At 40.3% G+C, this 26,622-nt stretch overlaps 2 protein-coding genes across 9 annotated transcripts in view; one reads left to right on the top strand and one right to left on the bottom strand.

The window, feature by feature from the left end:
- Window positions 1–26,622, top strand: part of BBS1 (Bardet-Biedl syndrome 1) — a 272,737-nt gene that overhangs the window by 29,067 nt on the left and 217,048 nt on the right. The gene's annotated exons all lie outside the window — the stretch shown is intronic.
- Exn (Ephexin) overlaps window positions 1–26,622 on the bottom strand; it is a 212,208-nt gene that overhangs the window by 3,276 nt on the left and 182,310 nt on the right. For 3 of the 8 annotated variants that reach the window (XM_067788070.1, XM_067788071.1, XM_067788072.1), the window contains 6 exons: window positions 8,888–9,345; window positions 8,339–8,592; window positions 2,040–3,107; window positions 1,769–1,970; window positions 703–1,694; window positions 431–635 (listed from right to left, as the gene is read on the bottom strand). In XM_067788070.1, coding sequence (XP_067644171.1) covers window positions 431–635; window positions 703–1,694; window positions 1,769–1,970; window positions 2,040–3,107; window positions 8,339–8,592; window positions 8,888–9,221 — 3,055 coding nt within the window. In that variant the 5' untranslated portion in view covers window positions 9,222–9,345. The remainder of the gene's footprint in view (window positions 1–430; window positions 636–702; window positions 1,695–1,768; window positions 1,971–2,039; window positions 3,108–8,338; window positions 8,593–8,887; window positions 9,346–26,622) is intronic. The other 5 variants (XM_067788068.1, XM_067788069.1, XM_067788073.1 and 2 more) reach the window with 2 other exon arrangements.

Below are 26,622 nucleotides of genomic sequence, written 5' to 3'. Positions count from 1 at the left end.
GCCCATCATCGTTCGTACTGTAAGAGGTTAAACTCTTACTTGACCAGAATCAACCCGACATACGTAATATATGTATGTGATGTGCCCCATATGTCACCAACCATCTATTCAATAGCAATGTGGAAACTACGCCTCTAGCACCAATCTCCATACGGTCCGCCCTGTTAAAACTGCCAGTTTCCTTGGAATCCCATAAGAGGACTTTGATGACAATTTGTGGTCGTGCCCATTGAATGGAGCGAAGCAATGTTAACACAACAACAAAATATTTCATAGAACTTTCCCTCCAACACTCTAAGAGTCCTCTCATTTGACGTTGCCAATGTCCATGCTTCTACGCGATATAGCAGGATAGGTACAATAAGTAACTGACAGAGAAACACCGCAACCTAGTCAATTCTCATCGTATAAAAATTCATTATCAACTTACCGTCCGGCAATTTACGCGTCACATTTATCACATCGCCAACCTCCAGGCTAAGCGCATCCGGTTCTCTCGTTTCATACACGTGCTTTGCTATCACTTGTGGACAATCCCACGGCGCATACAATTTCTCACCCGGCGTTTCGGGCTCGGGCGGTCGAACTGCTTGCAACCAACGTTCCTGTTCTGATACAGATGGACAAGAGAGAAGCTGCAAAGAAAAAGGATTAAAATAGAAAGAATTCGATTTAGCTCCAATAATCGAATCATTAACTCACTAGTTCCACAGTCTTGCGCTCGTGATTCTCCAGCAAAGTCATAAGTATCAAATTTTTGTGCGTCTGACTTATGTCACGCAAATCACCAGATGAAATAGTCAACATACTACGAGGACAGTAATCAAACACGGTGAATTGTTCCTCTCCTTTGCGTTTCGTTAACACGAGCAGATCGGAAAAGAGAAACGCGTATATAGATACTTTGGAGAATTTCTTACCAAATGTAAGCTTTACATCGTCACCACGCCATACAAAATGTGTCAATTCACCTCGCTTCACCAGGAAACGTGGCTTTGAGCCGGGTGCCGACACACCCACTGGTGCTATGGCAAGAGCGCGTATCGTTGAGGGAAACTCCAATTGACGGGCTATACGTTCGATTTCGTATGCTTGTTCACAACGATTTGCAGCTTCATTGCACTGTGTAACAATCTTATTCATAATGGCCAACGTCATCTTCCAGTTTTCATATTCATCATCATTGGGACTAACTTTACTGAAGACGGCATCGATTAGCAGCGGAAGGCGAGTAATGCGTTGCATAGGTAACATAAGAAAGGAATGCAAATTTAGGCCACAACAAGTGGGGCTCGTCTCAAGTAGATGTAGATTTTGCGCAAAAATCCCACCACTCTCCTTCAACCGACGTAAAGTACGATCCATACGCCCTTGATGCTCACAAAACGCAATGTAGACATGAAAGTATTTTTCAGCAACATTATAAATACGCTTACTCAAACCGATCAACATGATGTTATCTTGCCAACAGGATTCCATTTCCGTAAGTAGTCTTTCGGAGCATTCATGCACTGGCACAATATAGGCGAAAAGAGCTTTACGATCACGTGCGCCAACCACATTCGTATCTCGAAATATGGGATGATTCATAAAGTGACTGCGCAGTAGATTGAGCGACTTGAGATAACTCGCCTCAGAGGTGATAATCTCAAATTTCGCTTCTTGCAAACTACGTTCACGTGGCGTGAGAGTGGCTGCAAGTGGGGGGAGAGAGAGAAAATATTAGCAAGTTCTACCCTAACTTAGTTAGCAGTGAAAGTTTACGCACCAAGTACACACGAATTGATAACCTCAGGGATTTCACTCCACAATGTGCGCGATGGTCCATTCTTTGGTTCAATTAGCTGAAAAGCGCTTGGTCTTTTATGCTTCTGGCTGCTAATGCGCGCTTCCTCTGACGTGCCGTTTTGCCCAATCTCTTCATAGCCGTCTGTAGAGCTATCATTGCCTTCCATATCTCGTGTGATGGACTGTAAATAACAGTTAACAATTCGTATGTAGTTATGATTTTTAATTTTTCTTTCCTGCTTCAAACTTACCTCCAACTTTGCAGCGCTATAAATTTGATAAAGCGGCTCATTCTGGAACATACTGTGCGGCAGTTCATCACCAAGCGCGCCTTCATTTCCAGTCGATACACCTGAACTGCCACTCGAACCACTGGCCACTGATACACCACTAGTCTGATATAGGCCTGCTTCGGTGTACCACGAACTGCCATTGTGGCCCGAAGAGCCGCTCTGACTTGCTTTGCTATCATTTAGTGATAGCTCCGATTCTTCTTGCACACCATTTGTACCATTTTTGAATACACCACATTCTGCATACCAGGAGGTCGTTGATGAAACCACCGGTGGAGGTGGTGGTGGATCCTGTGGCCGTATACCAATGGTAGTTCTCCGTCGCTGCGAATTTGATGTTTTTGCTTCCTTTTTCGCTTTACGCGTTACAGTTGAGAATTTTTGTGTTTCCGGCGTGGGTATTGTTGGTGCTGTAGGCAGATCACCGGAGGATGCTTTCTCTGAAAATCCTGAATCTAATTCACCCGAACCACCATACGTTGGATCTTCAATGTAGAAAGTACTACGTGCAGGCGTTAGCGGAGATAACTGCTTCATGTCAAAGGTGGAACCGACTAAACTTTTTCGCAGACGTGACTTGAAACTTTTACTTGATTTAGATTTGCTACGTAGTGTGGTGTTAGTGTCATTAGTTGTATCGGCAAGCTTCACTTCTGTTGGACTAGTCGAAATCTTGTCTGACTTGTTAAGCGTTTTATCATCTCCACCGAGAGCGAGCGGACTATGAAATTCGGTGTTCTCATAAACATCTTGATCTTGCGGAGTAGCAGGTGCCTTTTTCAAGTTTTTCGGCGTCTTAGATTTAGTCTTTGGTGTATTCTCGTAAATATTACTCGTGCCGCTTACATAGAATTGCGTAGAGTTTTCATAAAGTTTTTGTTGACTACCGCCATATTTTGATTGCGAGCCCGGAGATTTCTTACTAGAGATAAAATTTTTGAGCTTTCGTACAATGGCATAAACTTGATTAGTGGCAGGTGGTGGATCGGGTAATTTTACATTGCGTATATCCACACCGCTGTCAGTCTGGAAAGGTAATTTAAAGAAAGAACATAAGATATAGTCGGATGGATAATAACGGAAATATGTTTGTGAATTACTATATAAATGTTAAGGACTTTTTATAGCAGTAGCAGGGGCATAGCCTCGTCAATATTGTGACAAATATTAGCATCACTAAGCTGATACTAAATAAATAAAGGCACAGCAATTATAAAGCAAGCTGTCACTCTTGTGTACGTAAACAAATCAATCATCATTTACACACATACATACAAGGCAACGAAGAGATACTAACAAACACAAGTAATCATCGGCCGAAGTAGTACTCACGCATACACCTGCATATAGCTATAAGATAAACATAAACTACAAATATACATGTATATAGAAATTACGAAGTAGGAGATACAACTATTCTAGAAGGCGAAACGTCTAGACCGTTGCAGAAATATGCAGACGAGGCAACAGAGAGTATAAAAGCAGCGCAAGCTGAGGGATGACTAATCAGTTTGATTTCAACACGCACTTAGTTGTGAAGTATAAGTGTTATTGTGAAGTACTCTTAAAGTAGTCTAATAAAGACCATTTATTCAACAATTTAGCGATTTGAACGTTAGCAGAAGGTTGCAAATAAGCGGAATTCCTCTAAAATTCGTTACAATATTAACATGTACAAAATCGACATTGTTTAGAATCATAAAGTATTCTGTGCTAGCCCCCAATCCCCATCAGGCTCACAATTTCTTCGAATCCTTTGTAGATCCTAGCTGTTTTCACGCAAAGACGTCCACTTCTTGCTTGCCCTCAGCGTGGACAGCAAGCATCAACAGGGAAAAAATGGAGGCCGCCTCTCATTCATACCTCATAATACCGTGCAGTATAATCTATCTGACATCGGCCGGAGTGACAATAACTTAGAATGTGAAGGTATATCTACTCGGTGAGTCGGTGTTAATGTTGAAATCATAAATTTATATATTCCTCCCATAACTTTCTGTTGTTGTTGTTGTTGTTGTTGTAGCAATGCTCGCCCCACCTAATAGCCGCGACCCATCACAAATTGTCATCAATATCCTCTAACGGGAGTCCAAGGAAACTTGCCGTTTCAACAGGGGTGGACCATAAGGAAAGGGGTGTTAGAGGCGTTGGTTCCACATTACAATTAAAGAGATGGTTGGTGTCATGTGGGGACACATTGCAAGCAGGGCATACATTTTGTATGTCGGGGTTGATTCTGGATAGGTAAGAGTTTAACCTGTTACAGTATCCAGAACGAAGTTGAGCAAGAGTGACACGCGTTTCCCTGGGGAGTATGCGTTCCTCTTCTGCGAGTTCTGGATATTTTTCTTCAAGTACTGGATTCACCGGGCAATTCCCGACATAAAGGTCCGACGCCTGTCTATGGAGTTCACCAAGGACCTGCTTGTGTTTTTCCGCTTCATACGGCTGGGTTCTCAGGTGCCGTATTTCCTCAAAATGCTTACGGAGATGACTCCTTAGGCCCCTAGGCGGTGCTGGTTCGTCAATCAGATGTCTGTTGGGATGCCCAGGTTTCTGGGTATTCAACAGAAACTGTTTGGTCAGCATCTCATTTCTCTCCCTGATGGAGTATTCTCGCCTCATTATGCAGATGGTGTTCTGGGGACATAAGAAGACAGCCCGTGGCGATTCTGAGAGCAGTATTTTGGCAGGCCTGTAGTTTCTTCCAGTGGGTGGTTTTTAGGCTTGGCGACCATATGGGTGACGCGTAGCACGTAATCGGCTGGCTAATTGCTTTGTATGTGGTCAAGAGCGTTTCTTTATCTTTTCCCCAGGTACTGCCAGCAAGGGATTTGAGGATTTTATTACGGCTCTGAATTCTTGGAACAATTGCGGTTGCGTGCGCACCAAAATGTAGATCCTGATCAAACGTCACACCCAAGATTTTGGGGTGTAGGACAGTCGGTAGCGTAGTGCCATCGACGTGGATGTTCAATATGGTCGACATTTGGGGCGTCCATGTTGTAAATAAAGTCGCGGAAGATTTAGTCGGTGACAATGCCAGGTTTCGCGAGGCGAAAAAACTGGAGAGATCAGGGAGATAGCCGTTTATTTTATTGCATAGATCATCGATCTTTGGGCCTGGGCCTGTGGCCATTATTGTGCAGTCATCGGCGTAGGAAACGATTGTGACTCCTTCCGGTGGTGAAGGTAGCTTAGATATGTAGAAATTAAACAAAAGCGGGGATAGGACACCACCCTGTGGCACCCCTTGTTTAATTCTCCTTTGTTTTGATGTTTCGTTTCTGAATTGCACCGATGCCTGCCGACCACCCAGATAATTTGCGGTCCACCTTTTAAGACATGGGGGAAGGGTAGACCCTTCCAGGTCTTGCAGTAACAAGCCATGGTTGACCGTATCAAAAGCTTTTGATAGGTCTAACGCTACGAGTACTGTTCTATGGTGGGATATTGATTCAAACCGCAATTTATCTGGGTGCTAATGACATTTAGCGCGGAGGTAGTGCTATGAAGTTTTTTGAAGCCATGCTGATGAGGGGCTAGCTGCAAATGTGCTTGGAAATAAGGGAGCAAAATGGCTTCAAGCGTCTTTGCCACTGGCGATAGGAGAGATATCGGACGATATGACTCACCTACGTTAGCTGGTTTCCCAGGCTTTAGTAGCGGGACCACCTTGGCCATTTTCCATTTCTCGGGTATAACAAAGGTGGAAAGAGACAGGTTGAAGACATGCGCTAAATATTTGAAACCCTCTTTCCCTAGGTTTTTAAGCATCGGCATGGCTATGCCGTCTGGGCCCACTGCTTTGGATGGTTTAGCGCGACCAATGGCGTCCTCAACCTCTCTAGCGGTGATGGTAATTGGTGACGCGCTGAGTTTGTGTTTATGTGCGTGTCTATTGGCTCTCCGTCTATCTTTGTCGACCGTAGGATGCATTATATATTGTCGGCAGAAAGCGCTCGCGCATTTTTTCGCATCCGACAGCACCTTATCGCCAAAGGCGATGGAAACTTTGTCTTTGTGCTTAGTCGGATTCGATAGGGACTTTACGGTGGACCAAAGTTTACCTACACCGGTAGAGAGGTTACAACCTCTTAGGTGCTCTTCCCATTTCGCCCGCTTGTGTTCATCCACAAGGAATCTGATGCGTTGGTTTATATCCCTTATTTGGGGGTCGCCTGGATCAAGCTGTCTTAGGGTGGTAAGCTGTCTTAACTTTCTGTCATAGGGGCCATTACCCAGACATCAGTGGGACAAAAGTGTTGAAATTCTTGGCGAATTGAACGTAGAATATAACCTCTGTAGGAGCAACCATGTAGCTTACCAGATATTTTCAATTCCAGCAAAGCACCATTAAACTATGTTGACTGGAACTCTAGCATTTGACCTACTTATACTCCTTTCAAGGTTCAGCCGATTTCATTACATCTGAACAAAGAACTTTGATTAACTTTTAAAAAGGCATATGGTATGCCTGATTGACGTCCACCAAGTGGAAAGCGCTTTGCCCAAATACATCGAATTGGCTTGATTTGTTAGTTTTGGTAGAGTACTGGATATCCAACCTCATTACCAGGCCGAAGATGCAGTCTTAGCAAGAAAATGTGATCTTGTGAGATAACTAGGGTTAAAAGGCTCAAAGGGAAAAACTTAGCGCTGACCAGTCAAAAGAAATAAGCCGAATAGGAGAAGCGTCTGAGGAACTGAAATCTCCATGCAAGTGTTCCATTGTTGTATCAACGTTAAAGCTCCTTTAAAATCCGACGAACCTTAAAGACAAAACATACATCGCTTTCGGCGGTTTCTGCTTGTAATATGTAATGCATTCTTTAGTACACATCGCCAGACACCGAGTTTACAAAGACGCACATAAACACAAACGTGACGTGTTGCCCATCACCACCACGGAGATTAAAGAAGCCATCGAAAAGGGCTAACCATCAAAAGAAGTAGGCTCTGAAAAATGGTTTCCGAGAAATGCATAGCACTGCCACTGCGTTTAACCTGTCAAACGCTTTTGTCGGTCATCCATGGGACGTTACTCCAATACAGATATGGATCATCTCTTCACCCAAACAGAGAGTGGGTACCACAAGGTGTTGTCCTTCCCTCCCTTTTGTTTAATGTCTATAATGGCACCGAGGCCAGGCAGCCCATTCATGAGCAATGTTTCGAAATAAACAGTTATATTCGTAGCCTTTTTAGTTTTTATGACTCGAGTTCTAGGCCATCCTATTCACATCGGGAAAGGAGCAGATGACACAACTATTGCACATCCACGTCGATGGCATTACGCTATCGACTGTGAGCTCACCATCATTATTAATTGGCGCATAACCGTCTAGGCGATTTTGCTGGTTGTGTAAGAAGTCACGACAGCTATCGCTGTTTCGCGGTGCTCAACTTAAAGGAGCGTAATGAAATCATAAACAGGAAGATTTTGCTGAACTGCCATAAATCTGGAGATTCAAACAAACAGCATGAGTGGCCCTCAGCCTCCTAAGCTTAATTACGCCAGGTGAACGCTATAAAATGAAATAAATATAAGCCTCGATAACCTCCGAAGAGATTTTACGCCGAGATTCTATTTCAATTTGCGTGTTCCTTTTTAATTTTTCCTACAAATTGGCGGGAAGGGACTTACTTGTTTTATGCCGACTCCGAACAGCATCTGCAAGGCAGATGAGTTTTCACTGAGAGCTTTTCATGGCAGAAATACACTCGGAGTGCTTGCCAAACACTGCCGAGGGGCGACACTCTTAGAAAAAATGTCTTCTAATTGAAAAACCTTATTTCTAAAATTTTGATGTTGCTTTGCCCAGGGCGTGAACCCAGGACATTCGGCGTGGTAGGCGGAAAACGTACCATCACAACACAGTGCCCGCTATTATCAGGGTCAAATACCCAATTCTCGCAGGAAAGCAGGCCGGTAGCAGTACCATCCCTGTCTTACAGACTTGTTGAAATGCCATTCTCCTTGGACTCCTCTTAGAGGAGTGGCCACGCCCACTGGATGAGGAAAGGCTCTGTTAATACAAAAACAACATTCCCACCCTTCATCCTGGTCTTCGTCAAAAATTATAGAACAAAATATTGAAAATCACCGAACACACGAGTTATTACGATCATTGAATGCACCCACCCATCAGTCAAGTTTAAGTACAGAAACAACAAAATTTTATTCTACCAAATTCACTGATGCTAATGATAAATATTTACTTATACATATATGTATTTATGGTATTTTTACTCACATTCTTGATATTCTCCTCCACTTCGTAAATATCATCTGTGTCTGTATCGAAGGAATCATAATCATCTGATGTTATCAACGTTCCAAGACCATGCATCGAGGCTGAGTATTGTTTGCTGCGCGGTGAGCCATTCTTGGCAAAATGCGGCAAATCCTGATTGTGTTTGTGATTACTATTTGTACGTTGAACCGGTAGTGTGGAATGGCGTTTATTTCCCAAAGGCGATAATGTTTCATAATAGTGATCGGAGTCATCTAATAAATGAGGAGAAAATATTGCTTTTTAAAAATATGGCACAAAAAAAAAAACTATTCTATTGTACAATTAAACATTAAGGCCGGGTTTTTCAGTGCGAATTTAAACTCCAGTTAAAGTTGACTACAGTTTAACCCTGTCACTTCGGCCGCTTAAGCTGAGATCAAAAGCAGCAAAATTGTATGTTATCGTACAAAGTGGCAAGGTTAAACTCTAGTCAAGTTTAACTAGAGTTTAAATTTGCACTGAAAAACCAGGCATAAGAGTGATTTTTATTCTGCTTATGGAACCAACCTAGAAAGGTGCTAACAGTCGACGATTGACGTGCGCCTTCTACATTCCCCGCATCAGCTACCGTGGCGCGCACAAAGGATAAACGGCTACAACGATTTCTACGTAGGATCGCTTCCTCATCGCCATGCCTTGTTGTGGTCGTATTTTCATAAATCGGTTCACTAATATCATTGTTTTCATTGTGTGCACTATTTAAATAAATCTGACTAGCCGGACAGGTAATAAAAACCTCACCGACTGCGCGTTGTCGACGTTTGCGCGGCAGTGTACGTAACGTATTGCAATTGCTATCACTGTGATTGACACTTGGTGGCGGCGGCAATGGTGCATTCATTTTATTACAGAGTTCATTTCTATGCAATTTTTTATTAGAACAGTTTTTTTTTCTTCTTTTTTTATAGAAAATGTATTTTTAGCTGTCGAATGTTATTTTTTGAATAAATATTTAATTCTTCTGTCTACAATTTGAGCAAATAAGTATGTAGGTCAATCCAGTTTAATTTGAGGGACTTTTACAAGACCTCTCAATGTTCAAGCTCAATAATTCTTACGACAAGTATGCATTCCTACTTGCATTTATTTTTCCTATGTTTGTAGTTTCGAATGAAAGTTTTCGATCACGTCTTAGTTCAGTTCAATTGATTAAACCGACAATATTTCTCAATTAAAATCAATTACTAGCTGAATGTGTAACACTTTTTACTTATGCTACTTTTTTATGCCCCTTACACATATGTGACTATGTCCATACTTTTACTGGAGACATCTGTGTTTATACTCAGTTGAGCAGAGCTCACAGAGTATATTAAGTTTGATTGGATAACGGTTGGTTGTACAGGTATAAAGGAATCGAGATAGATATAGACTTCCATATATCAAAATCATCAGGATCGAAAAAAAATTTGATTGAGCCATGTCCGTCCGTCCGTCCGTCCGTCCTTCCGTTAACACGATAACTTGAGTAAATTTTGAGGTAAATTGATGAGATCGCTATTTAAAATGAACGAAATCGGACCATAACCACGCCAACTTTTTCGATATCGAAAATTTCGAAAAACCGAAAAAGTGCGATACTTCATTACCAAAAAAAGCTAAAACGATGAAACTTGGTAGATGAGTTGACCTTATGACACAGAATAGAAAACTAGTAAAATTTTGGACAATGGGCGTGGCACCGCCCACTTTTAAAAGAAGGTAATTTAAAATTTTTGCAAGCTGTAATTTGGCAGTCGTTGAAGATATCATGATGAAATTTGGCAGGAACGTTACTCCTATTACTATATGTACGCTTAATAAAAATTAGCAAAATCGGAGAAGGATCACGCCCACTTTTAAAAAAGAAATTTTTTTAAAGTAAAATTTTAACAAAAAATTTAATATCTTTACAGTATATAAGTAAATTATGTCAACATTCAACTCCAGTAATGATATGGTGCAACAAAATACAAAAATAAAAGAAAATTTCAAAATGGGCGTGGCTCCGCCCTTTTTCATTTAATTTGTCTAGATACTTTTAATGCCATAAGTCGAACAAAAATTTACCAATCCTTTTGAAATTTGGTAGGGGCATAGATATTATGACGCTAACTGTTTTCGATGAAAATGGGCGAAATCGGTTGAAGCCACGCCCAGTTTTTATACACAGTCGTCCGTCTGTCCTTCCGCATGGCCGTTAACACGATAACTTGAGTAAATTTTGAGGTATCTTGATGAACTTTGGTACGTAGGTTCCTGGGCACTCATCTCAGATCGCTATTTAAAATTAATGAAATCGGACCGTAACCACGCCCACTTTTTCGATATCGAAAATTACGAAAAATGAAAAAAATGCCATAATTCTATACCAAATAAGAAAAGAGGGATGAAACATGGTAATTGGATTGGTTTATTGACGCGAAATATAACTTTAGAAAAAACTTTGTAAAATGGTTGTAACACCTACCATATTAAGTAGAAGAAAATGAAAAAGTTCTGCAGGGCGAAATAAAGAACCCTTGAAATCTTGGCAGGTATTACATATATAAATAAATTAGCGGTATCCAACAGATGATGTTCTGGGTCACCCTGGTCCACATTTTGGTCGATATCTGGAAAACGCCTTCACATATACAACTACCACCACTCCCTTTTAAAGCTACCATTAATACCTTTAATTTGATACCAATATCGTACAAACACATTCTAGAGTCACCCCTGGTCCACCTTTATGGCGATATCTCGAAAAGGCGTCCACCTATAGAACTAAGCCCCACGCCCTATTAAAATACTCATTAACAACTTTCATTTGATACCCATATCGTACAAGCACATTCTAGAGTCACCCCTGGTCCACCTTTATGGCGATATTTCGAGACGGCGTCCACTTATAGAACTAAGGCCCACTTCCTTTTAAAATACTCATTAACACCTTTCGTTTGATACCCATATTGTACAACAAATTCTAGGGTCACCCCTGGTCCACCTTCAAGGAGATATCTCGAAACGGCGTCCACCTATGGAACTAAGGATTACTCCCTTTTAAAATACTCATTAACACCTTTCATTTGATACGCATATCGTACAAACAAATTCTAGAGTCAACCCTGATCCACCTTTATGGCGATATCCCTAAATGGCGTCCACCTATAGAACTATGGTCCACTCCCTCATAAAATACTCCTTAATGCCTTTCATTTGATACGCATATCGTACAAACAAATTCTAGAGTCAACCCTGATCCACCTTTATGGCGATATCCCTAAATGGCGTCCACCTATAGAACTATGGCCCACTCCCTCATAAAGGCATTAAACCTTTCATTTGATACACATGTCATACAAACACATTCCAGGGTTTCCCTCGTTTCATTTTCCTACATGGTTATTTTCCCTTATGTTGTCACCATAGCTCTCAACTGAGTATGTAATGTTCGGTTACTCTCGAACTTAACCTTCCTTACTTGTTTTACAACAGATTTGTTTTTTTTTTTTTCAATTAAACAAATTTTTGTGTACATTTTTTCTCACAAGGCAAGAACAGATTGGCAGTTGTAGAAATTGCTTACATTGCGCTCCACAATGGTAGCCCCTTAAAATAAAAATTTACCAAATCCATATCTCAGCTAAAGCTACGAACGAACGCATTTTCAGTGCCATAGCGATAAAAAGTGTGATTGTGTGAGCCGTAAATCATCTGCTCTTCGTTTATACGGCTAACGAATTGGTTTTATGTATATGTGTGTTGTTGATTTAACCATACATAGAGCGCCTTACTCCTATTAAAGTAGGTTCAAGTTAAATAACAAACTGAAAAAGAAAGGATGAATCGGGCTAATCACATGCACTCACTTGATGAAATCTTAGCAACGTAAACCACGGCGAAAGCAATGAAGTGAACTCAGTGTTAAGTTTAAATGATTTAACTTTTGTACTATGTAAATGCATGTGACAAAATATCACATTGACAAGCATAAAAAAATGCTGCAAGATATTCAAAGCTTCCGCAACCCAATTGTCAACCTCACCTATGCGAGGGGAATACTGTTACAAATATGTGTGTATCATACACATATTTAGCAGGCGAGGCTCTGGCGACCCCAAGTTCCTCAAGAAACTAGGGGGTGGGGCGGGATGGCATAGAAGGTTTAATGCGGTCATATAAATCGTTCCCGAGATGGTCGGGCTAATACATTAATGGTGCTTTGTTACCGGAACGTACCTGATCTATATTCGGCAAAGGATCATCAACATCGATAACACTCCCCAAAACTTTCGGGGAGTATCGCTGTCGTTAATACAACAACATTGCTGGTAACACATACATATGAATATGCGTCGTTGTGTGCATGCACCGAGGATTATACGATTTTCACCGATGAGTTACGCAATGACATCCACTTAGACTGCTTATGATTTCGAGGGCGGCATCCATGGCCGAATAGTCACTCCCTAACGTTTCAAGGTGTTTCTCTGTTGTAGCATAGCGGGACAAAAACATCCGTTATAAAGTCTTCGGAGCTACACCTAGAGCTTCTAGGAAAGTGACGTCGACGAAGGTATGAGTTCGAAGTCGCAGTCCTATACCTTCTGTGCTGGCATATGGTGTGAGGGCAGGAGGCGTGGTAGCGACTGGTGATCGGGATTGCTACTGTTCGCACATGGGGAATTGTAGCTCTTAAACACAGCCGAAAAAACTGGAGGCGCCACGAGAGTCCTGAGTATTAGGCCATTAATAGCAACCGTAAGTCGCCTTTGTGCGTGTCCGCCAAGGAGCCACAAACGATTTAAAGAAATTTTGTTTGCGACGATTAGTAGGAGTTAACCACAGGTGAAACTACGCTTTGCACAAGATATACAGACAAAAGTGTGACCATATTATGTATCTCCATTTCTCTTCAGCAGACGCAGCAGTACCAGTTCCAAAGACCGGAGTTAGGTTCGAAGCCTCTCTTGAGTAAGTCAACGAGGGACAATCCCTCCCCAAAGAGCTACTCCAGAAAATTTTTGAGCGATCTGCGAGATTTTGGGGCAAAAACCTAGGATCTTTCCGAAATGGCCAAAACGTTAATTTCCTTAAATACATACAAACAAAACCTTTCCTAAGTATTTTTTTTAAACAGAAAAATCGAGAAAAGTAAGAACACCGGCGTACGTCGGCGCGCCGCTCACGCCGCCGCCGCCGATAAAATGATCGGCGTACACCTCTAACTTGTACACAGGGTATTATAACTTTGATTGGATAACGGTTGGTTGTACAGGTATATATGAATCGAGATAGATATAGACTTCCATATATCAAAATCATCAGTACCGAAAAAAAATTAGATTGAGCCAAGTCCGTCCGTCCGTCTGTCTGTCCGTTAACACGATAACTTGAGTAAATATTGAGATATCTTCACCAAATTTGGTACACGAGGTTATCTGGACCCAGAATCGATTGGTATTGAAAATAAGCGAAATCGGATGATAACCACGCCCACTTTTTATATATATATAACATTTTTGAAAACACAAAAAACCAGATTATTTAGTAAATAATACACCTAGAATGTTGAAATTTGACGTGTGGACTGATATTGACTCTTGATAAAAATTTGTAAGAAATTTTTTTTAAAATGGGCGTGGCACCGCCCACTTGTGATAAAATCAATTTTACAAATATTATAAATCATAAATCAAAAATCGTTAAACCTATCGTAACAAAATAAGGCAGAGAGGTTGCCTTTACTATAAGGAATGCTTTGAAGAAAAATTAACGAAATGGGTTAAGGACCACGCCCACTTTTATATAAAAGATTTTTAAAAGGGTCGTGGACGAATATAATAAGCTATATCTTTGCAAAAAAGAGCTTTATATCAATGGTATTTCATTTCCCGAGTGGATTTATAACAATAAATAGGAAAAACTTCAAATATAAAAAATGGGCGCGGCAACGCCCCTTTTATGACTAAGCAATTTTCTATGTTTCGGCAGCCATAACTCGAAGAAAAATTAGTTCAGAATAGAACCATATGTATATGTATTATTGCGCAGCCTTTTAACACTATTAAGCATACAAAACAAACAACAACAGCATCTCAAGTGTACAGCTGGGTATTTAATGTTCGGTTTCACCCGAACTTATACTTCCTTACTTGTTTTAACTTTTTTTTCACTCAAATTAGGCATTACAAACCATTATAGTATGAGTAAACAACGTAGGTCAAACATTTCTTATAGAATTAGGTAAAAGGGTTTTTGTGTCGTGGATACGGTAGCCAAATGTAGACGCACATAACTAATTGGCACTGTACATGTGAAACTACTCGTGAATAGTCAATTACATACGTAGTATTGTATGAAATATACATACATATATATATATATATATACGAAAAAGCGTATCAAACCAGAGTTGAGTACTTTTCTCAAAAGCCTAATGGGCAAGTAATGTATTGACCTTATAAATATGGTTATTAAATTTACGTACAGTGACGGATAAAAATATAGCACGAAACTTCGAAATGGATTTATTTGTAAATAATGTCTACTTATCTATTTAAATTCATAGAACAATTTAATGGATAATTATATTGAGGAATTCTGTGATATCTAGAATGAGCACACAGGCAGCAGCACATGATGGACCAAGCAGGAAAGGGATGGGTTCAAGCGCGGGGCTGTAGTGTCGAAGATTATGTGTACGTCTTACAACCTTAGACTAAAAAAGTTGCTTCTATCATTAAAAACAGAGGACTGTAGACTCATGACGGGTATTCTGACTAGACACTGCCTTTTGGCGTCACATGCTTTTAAATTAGGCTTGGCCAGTGATAGAAGATGTAGGAAGTGTGGGCTGGATCGAGCACGATCGAGCACGTTCTGTGCTCGTGCCCTGCGCTTGCCAGGCTAAGACTCCAGCTATTAGGAGTGATACAGCTGTCAGATCTAGAAGCAGAAAGTGGCTTAAGTCCTAGAACGCTTCTAGTATTTGCCAAGAGGAAGGTGCAATAATCAGCGAATAACAAAAATGAGTTCAAGCTCCAGGCAAAGCAGCATCTAAAATTTAGAAACAAGTTTTGTCAATTAGAAAAAATAAAGTTTTCCTAAGCGTGGTCGCCACTCGGTAATTATTTGGCAGCACTCCGAGTATATTTCTGCCATGAAAAGTTTCTTAGTGAAAGCTCATCTGCCTTGCAGATGCCGTTCGCAGTCGACGTAAAACATGTTGGTCCCGTCCCACCAATTTATCGGAAAAATTAAAAGTAGCGCGACGCAAGATGGAAGAGAAGCTCGGACTAAAATCTCTTCGGAGGTTATCACGCCTTGTATTCATTTATTTTTAACATAAACGAAAGGACACCGGCTTCTATCTGGAAAACTCAATCGTGGCCGCAGCAACGGAAGGAAACGGGACATAGCACGCCAGGCGATTTTAACTCAAGGGCCATCGAATTGGGAATGAAAACAACGATCCCAAGAGGAAGACGGGTTCTGAGGCTAGGACCAAAAGTCATAAACAGCGTCTCATCGATCACCTTCAGAACACTAGAATGCAAAGAAACAATATCAGACATCACAATCGCATCTCCGAAGCCATCCAGAAGTTGAAAGTGTTAGAAGACTCCAACTGGCAGTGACCATAATTTCCATAGGAGGATGAACACAAGCATCTGCAAATAAAAAGTGGCGATAGTAGACCGTGAAGCGCTAATTGATGTTGTCGCCATATACTCGTCCCGTGATCACGCTATCGCGAGTACAACACAACTTGTTACACCTATTAAGTTTGGTTACACACACACCTTTAATACATAAATGCCAATCCTACAAAATAAACGAGGTAAATGTTCGTCGAAACTCTTTTTCATGAACAACAAAAAAATTTAATAGGCTTCTCGAAGTTGGCCACAGGGACCCATGGGGTTTGAGCAACAGCGATAATCGATACCATAGTAAACGCTCTCACTCATCAGGGAAGGCAGAGAAGCCTAGATCAGTACACCTTAGGTCCTCCCCCATTTACCACAGAGTTCGTCTCTCAGCCTTGATTCCATTAGGTCCACTTGCAGAAAGGCAAATTATCTTTTTAATTTACAGTTAGCTTCTTATGAGGGGTTAAGCTCATTCAAATTTGATAAATTTTAAAATCAAATCTGGGTTGACAGGTTCTGAAGTAAGCGTCGGGAAAAAAATTTACTCATTGATCCTGCTTAATATTTATAACACATTCCTACGAAACGAATTTTTTCCTGACATTTATATGGAAAATGCAACGGCTTGTGTGAGTCTAGTCCTATGCCCGCGGCCCTGAAATATGTAATCATGAAATGCCTGATGATACATTATTTTCTTTGTCGGCTACGCAGTTATAACAGATTCCCAGACTCAAAATTTAGCATGCGACAGGGAAGATATTTATTAAATTAGCGTTGCTAACCAGCACCCACCCTAGTGTACGGCTCTCAACTCTCCGCAATCACACTTCAGATAGATTCCGGTTATTGCACTGTACCAGGAGGAACAGTAAAAAAGACCACCGAAACAATGCTCGTCGACTTATTACCGCTTAAAAGAAGAAGACCATGGGAAACAGAAAAGCAGACCGACCAACCACTGGAAAAACAGAAGAAGAAAACAACGAGGCAGATAGACGGCAATTACTTACTTAATTGGCGCTTAACCGTTTAAGCGGTTATGGCCGTCAACAAGGCGCGGTCCTTCTCTCACCTAGACGGCAATACTAATCAAATATGATAGAGCATGGAGCACCAGAAGCTTTGACGAAATAACCAAATAATATTAAAAAAAAACAAGTAAGGAAGGTTAAGTTCCGAACATTACATACTCAGTTGAGAGCTATGGTGACAACATAAGGGAAAATAACCATGTAGGAAAATGAACCGAGGGAAACCCTGGAATGTGTTTGTATGACATGTGTATCAAATGAAAGGTATTAATGAGTATTTTGAAAGGGAGTAATCCTTAGTTCCATAGGTGGACGCCGTTCCGAGATATCTCCATAAAGGTGGACCAGGGGTGACCCTAGAATTTGTTTGTACAATATGGGTATCAAATGAAAGGTGTTAATGAGTATTTTTAAAAGGGACTGGGCCTTCGTTCTATAGGTGGTCGCCTTTTCGAGATATCGCCATAAAGGTGGAACAGGGGTGACTCTAGAATATGTTTGTACGATATGGGTATCAAATTAAAGGTATTAATGAGGGGTTTAAAAGGGAGTGGTGGTAGTTGTATAGGTGGTCGCCTTTTCGAGATATCGCCATAAAGGTGGACCAGGGGTGACTCTAGACTTTGTTTGTACGATATGGGTATCAAATGAAAGGTGTTAATGAGTATTTTAAAAGGGCGTGGGGCTTATTTCTATAGGTGGACGCCTTTTCGAGATATCGCCATAAAGGTGGACCAGGGGTGACTCTAGGATATGTTTGTACGATATGGGTATCAAATTAAAGGTATTAATGAGGGGTTTGAAAGGGAGTGGTGGTAGTTGTATAGGTGGTCGCCTTTTCGAGATATCGCCATAAAGGTGGACCAGGGGTGACTCTAGACTTTGTTTGTACGATATGGGTATCAAATGAAAGGTGTTAATGAGTATTTTAAAAGGGCGTGCGGCTTATTTATATAGGTGGACGCCTTTTCGAGATATCGCCATAAAGGTGGACCAGGGGTGACTCTAGAATACGTTTGTACAATATGGGTATCAAATGAAAGGTGTTAATGAGTATTTTTAAAAGGGACTGGGCCTTCGTTCTATAGGTGGTCGCCTTTTCGAGATATCGCCATAAAGGTGGAACAGGGGTGACTCTAGAATATGTTTGTACGATATGGGTATCAAATGAAAGGTGTTAATGAGTATTTTAAAAGGGCGTGCGGCTTATTTATATAGGTGGACGCCTTTTCGAGATATCGCCATAAAGGTGGACCAGGGGTGACTCTAGAATACGTTTGTACAATATGGGTATCAAATGAAAGGTGTTAATGAGTATTTTAAAAGGGAGTGGGCCTTAGTTCTATAGGTGGACGCCGTTTCGAAATATCGCCACAAAGGTGGACCAGGGGTGACTCTAGAATGTGTTTGTACGATATGGGTATCAAATTAAAGGTATTAATGAAGGTTTTAAAAGGGAGTGGTGGTAGTTGTATAGGTGGTCGCCTTTTCGAGATATCGCCATAAAGGCGGACTAGGGGTGACTCTAGAATACGTTTGTACAATATGGGTATCAAATGAAAGGTGTTAATGAGTATTTTTAAAAGGGACTGGGCCTTCGTTCTATAGGTGGTCGCCTTTTCGAGATATCGCCATAAAGGTGGAACAGGGGTGACTCTAGACTTTGTTTCTACGATATGGGTATCAAATGAAAGGTGTTAATGAGTATTTTTAAAAGGGACTGGGCCTTCGTTCTATAGGTGGTCGCCTTTTCGAGATATCGCCATAAAGGTGGAACAGGGGTGACTCTAGAATATGTTTGTACGATATGGGTATCAAATGAAAGGTGTTAATGAGTATTTTAAAAGGGCGTGCGGCTTATTTATATAGGTGGACGCCTTTTCGAGATATCGCCATAAAGGTGGACCAGGGGTGACTCTAGACTTTGTTTGTACGATATGGGTATCAAACGAAAGGTGTTAATGAGTATTTTAAAAGGGAGTGGGCCTTAGTTCTATAGGTGGACGCCGTTTCGAAATATCGCCATAAAGGTGGACCAGGGGTGACTCTAGAATGTGTTTGTACGATATTTGTATCAAATTAAAGGTATTAATGAAGGTTTTAAAATGGAGTGGTGGTAGTTGTATAGGTGGTCGCCTTTTCGAGATATCGCCATAAAGGTGGACCAGGGGTGACTCTAGGATGTGTTTGTACGATATTTGTATCAAATTAAAGGTATTAATGAAGGTTTTAAAAGGGAGTGGTGGTAGTTGTATAGGTGGTCGCCTTTTCGAGATATCGCCATAAAGGCGGACCAGGGGTGACTCTAGACTTTGTTTGTACCATATGGGTATCAAACGAAAGGTGTTAATGAGTATTTTAAATGGAGTGGGCCTTAGTTCTATAGGTGGACGCCGTTTCGAAATATCGCCATAAAGGTGGACCAGGGTGACTCTAGAATGTGTTTGTACGATATGGGTATCAAATTAAAGGTATTAATGAAGATTTTAAAAGGGAGTGGTGGTAGTTGTATAGGTGGTCGCCTTTTCGAGATATCGCCATAAAGGTGGACCAGGGGTGACTCTAGGATGTGTTTGTACGATATTTGTATCAAATTAAAGGTATTAATGAGGGGTTTAAAAGGGAGTGGTGGTAGTTGTATAGGTGGTCGCCTTTTCGAGATATCGCCATAAAGGTGGAACAGGGGTGACTCTAGACTTTGTTTGTACGATATGGGTATCAAATGAAAGGTGTTAATGAGTATTTTAAAAGGGCGTGCGGCTTATTTATATAGGTGGACGCCTTTTCGAGATATCGCCATAAAGGTGGACCAGGGGTGACTCTAGACTTTGTTTGTACGATATGGGTATCAAACGAAAGGTGTTAATGAGTATTTTAAAAGGGAGTGGGCCTTAGTTCTATAGGTGGACGCCGTTTCGAAATATCGCCATAAAGGTGGACCAGGGGTGACTCTAGAATGTGTTTGTACGATATTTGTATCAAATTAAAGGTATTAATGAAGGTTTTAAAATGGAGTGGTGGTAGTTGTATAGGTGGTCGCCTTTTCGAGATATCGCCATAAAGGTGGACCAGGGGTGACTCTAGGATGTGTTTGTACGATATTTGTATCAAATTAAAGGTATTAATGAAGGTTTTAAAAGGGAGTGGTGGTAGTTGTATAGGTGGTCGCCTTTTCGAGATATCGCCATAAAGGCGGACCAGGGGTGACTCTAGGATGTGTTTGTACGATACTTGTATCAAATTAAAGGTATTAATGAGACTTTTAAAAGGGAGTGGTGGTAGTTGTATAGGTGGTCGCCTTTTCGAGATATCGCCATAAAGGTGGACCAGGGGTGACTCTAGACTTTGTTTCTACGATATGGGTATCAAACGAAAGGTGTTAATGAGTATTTTAAATGGAGTGGGCCTTAGTTCTATAGGTGGACGCCGTTTCGAAATATCGCCATAAAGGTGGACCAGGGGTGACTCTAGAATGTGTTTGTACGATATGGGTATCAAATTAAAGGTATTAATGAAGATTTTAAAAGGGAGTGGTGGTAGTTGTATAGGTGGTCGCCTTTTCGAGATATCGCCATAAAGGTGGACCAGGGGTGACTCTAGACTTTGTTTGTACGATATGGGTATCAAACGAAAGGTGTTAATGAGTATTTTAAATGGAGTGGGCCTTAGTTCTATAGGTGGACGCCGTTTCGAAATATCGCCATAAAGGTAGACCAGGGGTGACTCTAGAATGTGTTTGTACGATATGGGTATCAAACGAAAGGTGTTAATGAGTATTTTAAATGGAGTGGGCCTTAGTTCTATAGGTGGACGCCGTTTCGAAATATCGCCATAAAGGTGGACCAGGGGTGACTCTAGAATGTGTTTGTACGATATGGGTATCAAATTAAAGGTATTAATGAAGATTTTAAAAGGGAGTGGTGGTAGTTGTATAGGTGGTCGCCTTTTCGAAATATCGCCATAAAGGTGGACCAGGGGTGACTCTAGACTTTGTTTGTACGATATGGGTATCAAACGAAAGGTGTTAATGAGTATTTTAAATGGAGTGGGCCTTAGTTCTATAGGTGGACGCCGTTTCGAAATATCGCCATAAAGGTGGACCAGGGGTGACTCTAGAATGTGTTTGTACGATATGGGTATCAAATTAAAGGTATTAATGAAGATTTTAAAAGGGAGTGGTGGTAGTTGTATAAGTGGTCGCCTTTTCGAGATATCGCCATAAAGGTGGACCAGGGGTGACTCTAGACTTTGTTTGTACGATATGGGTATCAAACGAAAGGTGTTAATGAGTATTTTAAATGGAGTGGGCCTTAGTTCTATAGGTGGACGCCGTTTCGAAATATCGCCATAAAGGTGGACCAGGGGTGACTCTAGAATGTGTTTGTACGATATGGGTATCAAACGAAAGGTGTTAATGAGTATTTTAAATGGAGTGGGCCTTAGTTCTATAGGTGGACGCCGTTTCGAAATATCGCCATAAAGGTGGACCAGGGGTGACTCTAGAATGTGTTTGTACGATATGGGTATCAAATTAAAGGTATTAATGAAGATTTTAAAAGGGAGTGGTGGTAGTTGTATAGGTGGTCGCCTTTTCGAAACATCGCCATAAAGGTGGACCAGGGGTGACTCTAGACTTTGTTTGTACGATATGGGTATCAAACGAAAGGTGTTAATGAGTATTTTAAATGGAGTGGGCCTTAGTTCTATAGGTGGACGCCGTTTCGAAATATCGCCATAAAGGTGGACCAGGGGTGACTCTAGACTTTGTTTGTACGATATGGGTATCAAATGAAAGGTGTTAATGAGTATTTTTAAAAGGGACTGTGCCTTCGTTCTATAGGTGGTCGCCTTTTCGAGATATCGCCATAAAGGTGGAACAGGGGTGACTCTAGAATATGTTTGTACGATATGGGTATCAAATGAAAGGTGTTAATGAGTATTTTAAAAGGGCGTGCGGCTTATTTATATAGGTGGACGCCTTTTCGAGATATCGCCATAAAGGTGGACCAGGGGTGACTCTAGACTTTGTTTGTACGATATGGGTATCAAACGAAAGGTGTTAATGAGGATTTTAAAAGGGAGTGGGCCTTAGTTCTATAGGTGGACGCCGTTTCGAAATATCGCCATAAAGGTGGACCAGGGGTGACTCTAGAATGTGTTTGTACGATATGGGTATCAAATTAAAGGTATTAATGAAGGTTTTAAAAGGGAGTGGTGGTAGTTGTATAGGTGGTCGCCTTTTCGAGATATCGCCATAAAGGTGGACCAGGGGTGACTCTAGACTTTGTTTGTACGATATGGGTATCAAATGAAAGGTGTTAATGAGTATTTTAAAAGGGAGTGGGCCTTAGTTCTATAGGTGGACGCCGTTTTGAAATATCGCCATAAAGGTGGACCAGGGGTGACTCTAGACTTTGTTTGTACGATATGGGTATCAAATGAAAGGTGTTAATGAGTATTTTAAAAGGGAGTGGGCCTTAGTTCTATAGGTGGACGCCGTTTCGAAATATCGCCATAAAGGTGGACCAGGGGTGACTCTAGAATGTGTTTGTACGATATGGGTATCAAATTAAAGGTATTAATGAAGGTTTTAAAAGGGAGTGGTGGTAGTTGTATAGGTGGTCGCCTTTTCGAGATATCGCCATAAAGGTGGACCAGGGGTCACTCTAGATTTTGTTTGTACGATATGGATATCAATTGAAAGGTGTTATTGAGTATTTTTAAAAGGGACAGGCCTTCATTCTATATGTGGTCGCCTTTTCGAGATATCGCCATAAAGGTGGAACAGGGGTGACTCTAGAATATGTTTGTACGATATGGGTATCAAATGAAAGGTGTTAATGAGTATTTTAAAAGGGGGTGGGCCTTAGTTCTATAGGTGGACGCCGTTTCGAAATATCGCCATAAAGGTGGACCAGGGGTGACTCTAGAATGTGTTTGTACGATATGGGTATCAAATTAAAGGTATTAATGAGAGTTTTAAAAGGGAGTGGTGGTAGTTGTATATGTGAAGTCGTTTTCCAGATATCGACCAAAATGTGGACCAGGGTAACCCAGAACATCATCTGTTGGATACCGCTAATTTATTTATATATGTAATACCTGAAAAGATTTCAAGGGTGTTTTATTTCGCCCTGCAGAACTTTTTCATTTTCTTCTACTTAATATGGTAGGTGTCACAACCATTTTACAAAGTTTTTTCTAAAGTTATATTTCGCGTCAATAAACCAATCCATTTACCATGTTTGATCCATTTTTTCGTATTTGGTATAGAATTATGGCATTTTTTTAATTTTTCGTAATTTTCGATATCGAAAAAGTGAGCGTCGTCATAGTCGGATTTCGTTCATTTTTTGTACCAAGATAAAGTGAGTTCAGATAAGTACGTGAACTAAGTTCAGTAAAGATATATCGATGTTTGCTCAAGTTATCGTGTTAACGGCCATGCCGAAGGACAGACGGAAGACTGTGTATAAAAACTGGGCGTGGTTTCAACCGATTTCGCCCATTTTCACAGAAAACAGTTAGCGTCAAAAAATCTATGCCCCTACCAGATTTCAAAAGGATTGGGAAATTTTTGTTCGATTTATGGCATTAAAAGTATTCTAGACAAACTAAATGAAAAAGGGCGGAGCCACGCCCATTTTGAAATTTTCTTTATTTTTTGTATTTTGTTGCACCATATCATTACTAGAGTTGAATGTTGACATAATTTACTTATATACTGTAAAGATATTAAATTTTTTGTTAAAATTTTACTTTAAAACATTTTTTTTTTAAAGTGGGCGTGGTCCTTCTCCGATTTTGCTAATTTTTATTAAGCGTACATATAATAATAGGAGTAACGTTGCTGCCAAATTTCATCATGATATCTTCAACGACTGCCAAATTACAGCTTGCAAAAATTTTAAATTACCTTCTTTTAAAAGTGGGCGGTGCCACGCCCATTGTCAAACATTTTACTAATTTTCTATTCTGCGTTATAAGGTAAATCCACGTACCAAGTTTCATCGCTTTATCTGTCTTTGGTAATGAATTATTGCACTTTTTCGGTTTTTCGAATTTTTCGATATCGAAAAAGTGGGCGTGGTTATAGTCCGATATCGTTCATTTTAAATTGCGATCTGAGATGAGTGCTCAGGAACCTACATACCAAATTTCATCAAGATACCTCAAAATTTACTCAAGTTATCGTGTTAACGGACGGACGGACGGACGGACGGACATGGCTCCATCAAATTTTTTTTCGATCCTGATGATTTTGATATATGGAAGTCTATATCTATCTCGATTCCTTTATACCTGTACAACCAACCGTTATCCAATCAGACTTAATATACTCTGTGAGCTCTGCTCAACTGAGTATAAAAAGTATAGAATGATCGTCAATCAAAAGTGCGTACACGGCGAAGCAGAAGATGCTGAGCACACCTTCTTGAAGTGCTAGCGATGGAGCCAGAACCGACATATGCTCTAGCAAGGTTTGGTTAAGTTGAACTGATCGGTCCGTGTGGATCTCACGTTGAGTGAATGAGTCCATAGTGTAACCAGAAGTTTGCTCAACGATCAAACTGAAAAACACTATGAGTCCATGGTGTTACCGGAAGTTTGCTCAACGATCAAACTGAAAAGCCCTATCAGAATCGAGACCTACGTATGTATAAAGAGGTAATGCCGACACAGAATAAAAAACATGAGCCTACAATCCCCTCTTTTCAATGATAAGAGTAACTTTATTAGTCTAAGCTTGTAAGACATGATCTTGGCGCTTTGTAGCCACTCGCATGTTCCACGCCTTTCCGGCTTGGTCTATCATGTGCAACTCTCGCCTTTATTTTATCTCACCCAATCTGATTGGGATGTCCACTGTACAAGCTTCGACGGATGCGCACTTTTTTGATAGCTCATCCGCTTTTTCATTTCCATAGTTTTCCACATGTCCAGCGACCGAATATAGATGTATATTTTTCCTATTCCGACTCTTTCCAGGGATTTCTTACGGTTTTGCTATGAGATTTTTATTGCCATAATTGCCCTTTGGCTGTCGATATAAAAATTGACGCGTCTGCAGTTTAAGCTAAGACACTGCCAAAATCACTTTTATAACAAAAATTCTGAGCTGCCCAGAAGAGTAACAACAATTCAGCAGACACACAACAGATGGCTCTTAAAAAATGAAACACAAATAATGTCATCCTGACCTCATAATACTGAGACCAGTTTTGAGCTCTTAAGAGACAAACGATTGCTACGACGATAGCAAATATGAGGTCTCTTAAGCTAGCCCAACCTTTTCAGCCCAATCAAAAAACGAGACCGTACTAAATTGCACAACATTTATTACTAATTTAGTACCGATTAATTAAATTTATTACCCTTGTATTTTAAAAATATCGAGGGTTGGGCTAGCTTAAGTTTAAGCCAACCCAACCCATATGCACAATCAAAAAACGAGACCGTACTAAACTGCAAAACATTTATTACTAATTTAGTACCGGTTAATTAAATTTATTACCCTTGTATTTTAAAAAATATCGAGGGTTGGGCTAGCTTAAGTTTAAGCCAACCCAACCCATATGCACAATCAAAAACGAGACCGTACTAAACTGCAAAACATTTATTACTAATTTAGTACCGGTTAACTAAATTTATTACCCTTGTATTTTAAAAAATATCGAGGGTTGGGCTAGCTTAAACTTAAGCTTAAACTTAAGCTAGCCCAACCCTCGATATTTTTTAAAATACAAGGGTAATACATTTAATTAACCGGTACTAAATTAGTAATAAATGTTTTGCAGTTTAGTACGGTCTCGTTTTTTGATTGTGCATATGGGTTGGGTTGGCTTAAACTTAAGCTAGTCCAACCCTCGATATTTTTTAAAATACAAGGGTAATAAATTTAATTAATCGGTACTAAATTAGTAATAAATGTTGTGCAGTGTAGTACGGTCTCGTTTTTTGATTGTGCATATGGGTTGGGTTGGCTTAAACTTAAGCTAGCCCAACCCTCAATATTTTTTAAAATACAAGGGTAATAAATTTAATTAATCGGTACTAAATTAGTAATAAATGTTGTGCAGTGTAGTACGGTCTCGTTTTTTGATTGTGCATATGGGTTGGGTTGGCTTAAACTTAAGCTAGCCCAACCCTCGATATTTTTTAAAATACAAGGGTAATAAATTTAATTAACCGGTACTAAATTAGTAATAAATGTTTTGCAGTTTAGTACGGTCTCGTTTTTTGATTGTGCATATGGGTTGGGTTGGCTTAAACTTAAGCTAGCCCAACCCTCGATATTTTTTAAAATACAAGGGTAATAAATTTAATTAACCGGTACTAAATTAGTAATAAATGTTTTGCAGTTTAGTACGGTCTCGTTTTTTGATTGTGCATATGGGTTGGGTTGGCTTAAACTTAAGCTAGCCCAACCCTCGATATTTTTTAAAATACAAGGGTAATAAATTTAATTAACCGGTACTAAATTAGTAATAAATGTTTTGCAGTTTAGTACGGTCTCGTTTTTTGATTGTGCATATGGGTTGGGTTGGCTTAAACTTAAGCTAGCCCAACCCTCGATATTTTTTAAAAT

This window comes from Eurosta solidaginis, chromosome 5 (assembly GCF_040869045.1).
Source record: "Eurosta solidaginis isolate ZX-2024a chromosome 5, ASM4086904v1, whole genome shotgun sequence".
NCBI lineage: Eukaryota > Metazoa > Arthropoda > Insecta > Diptera > Tephritidae > Eurosta > Eurosta solidaginis.
Note: the sequence above shows the minus strand (reverse complement) of the source record. Positions and strands in the feature narration are given on the sequence as shown.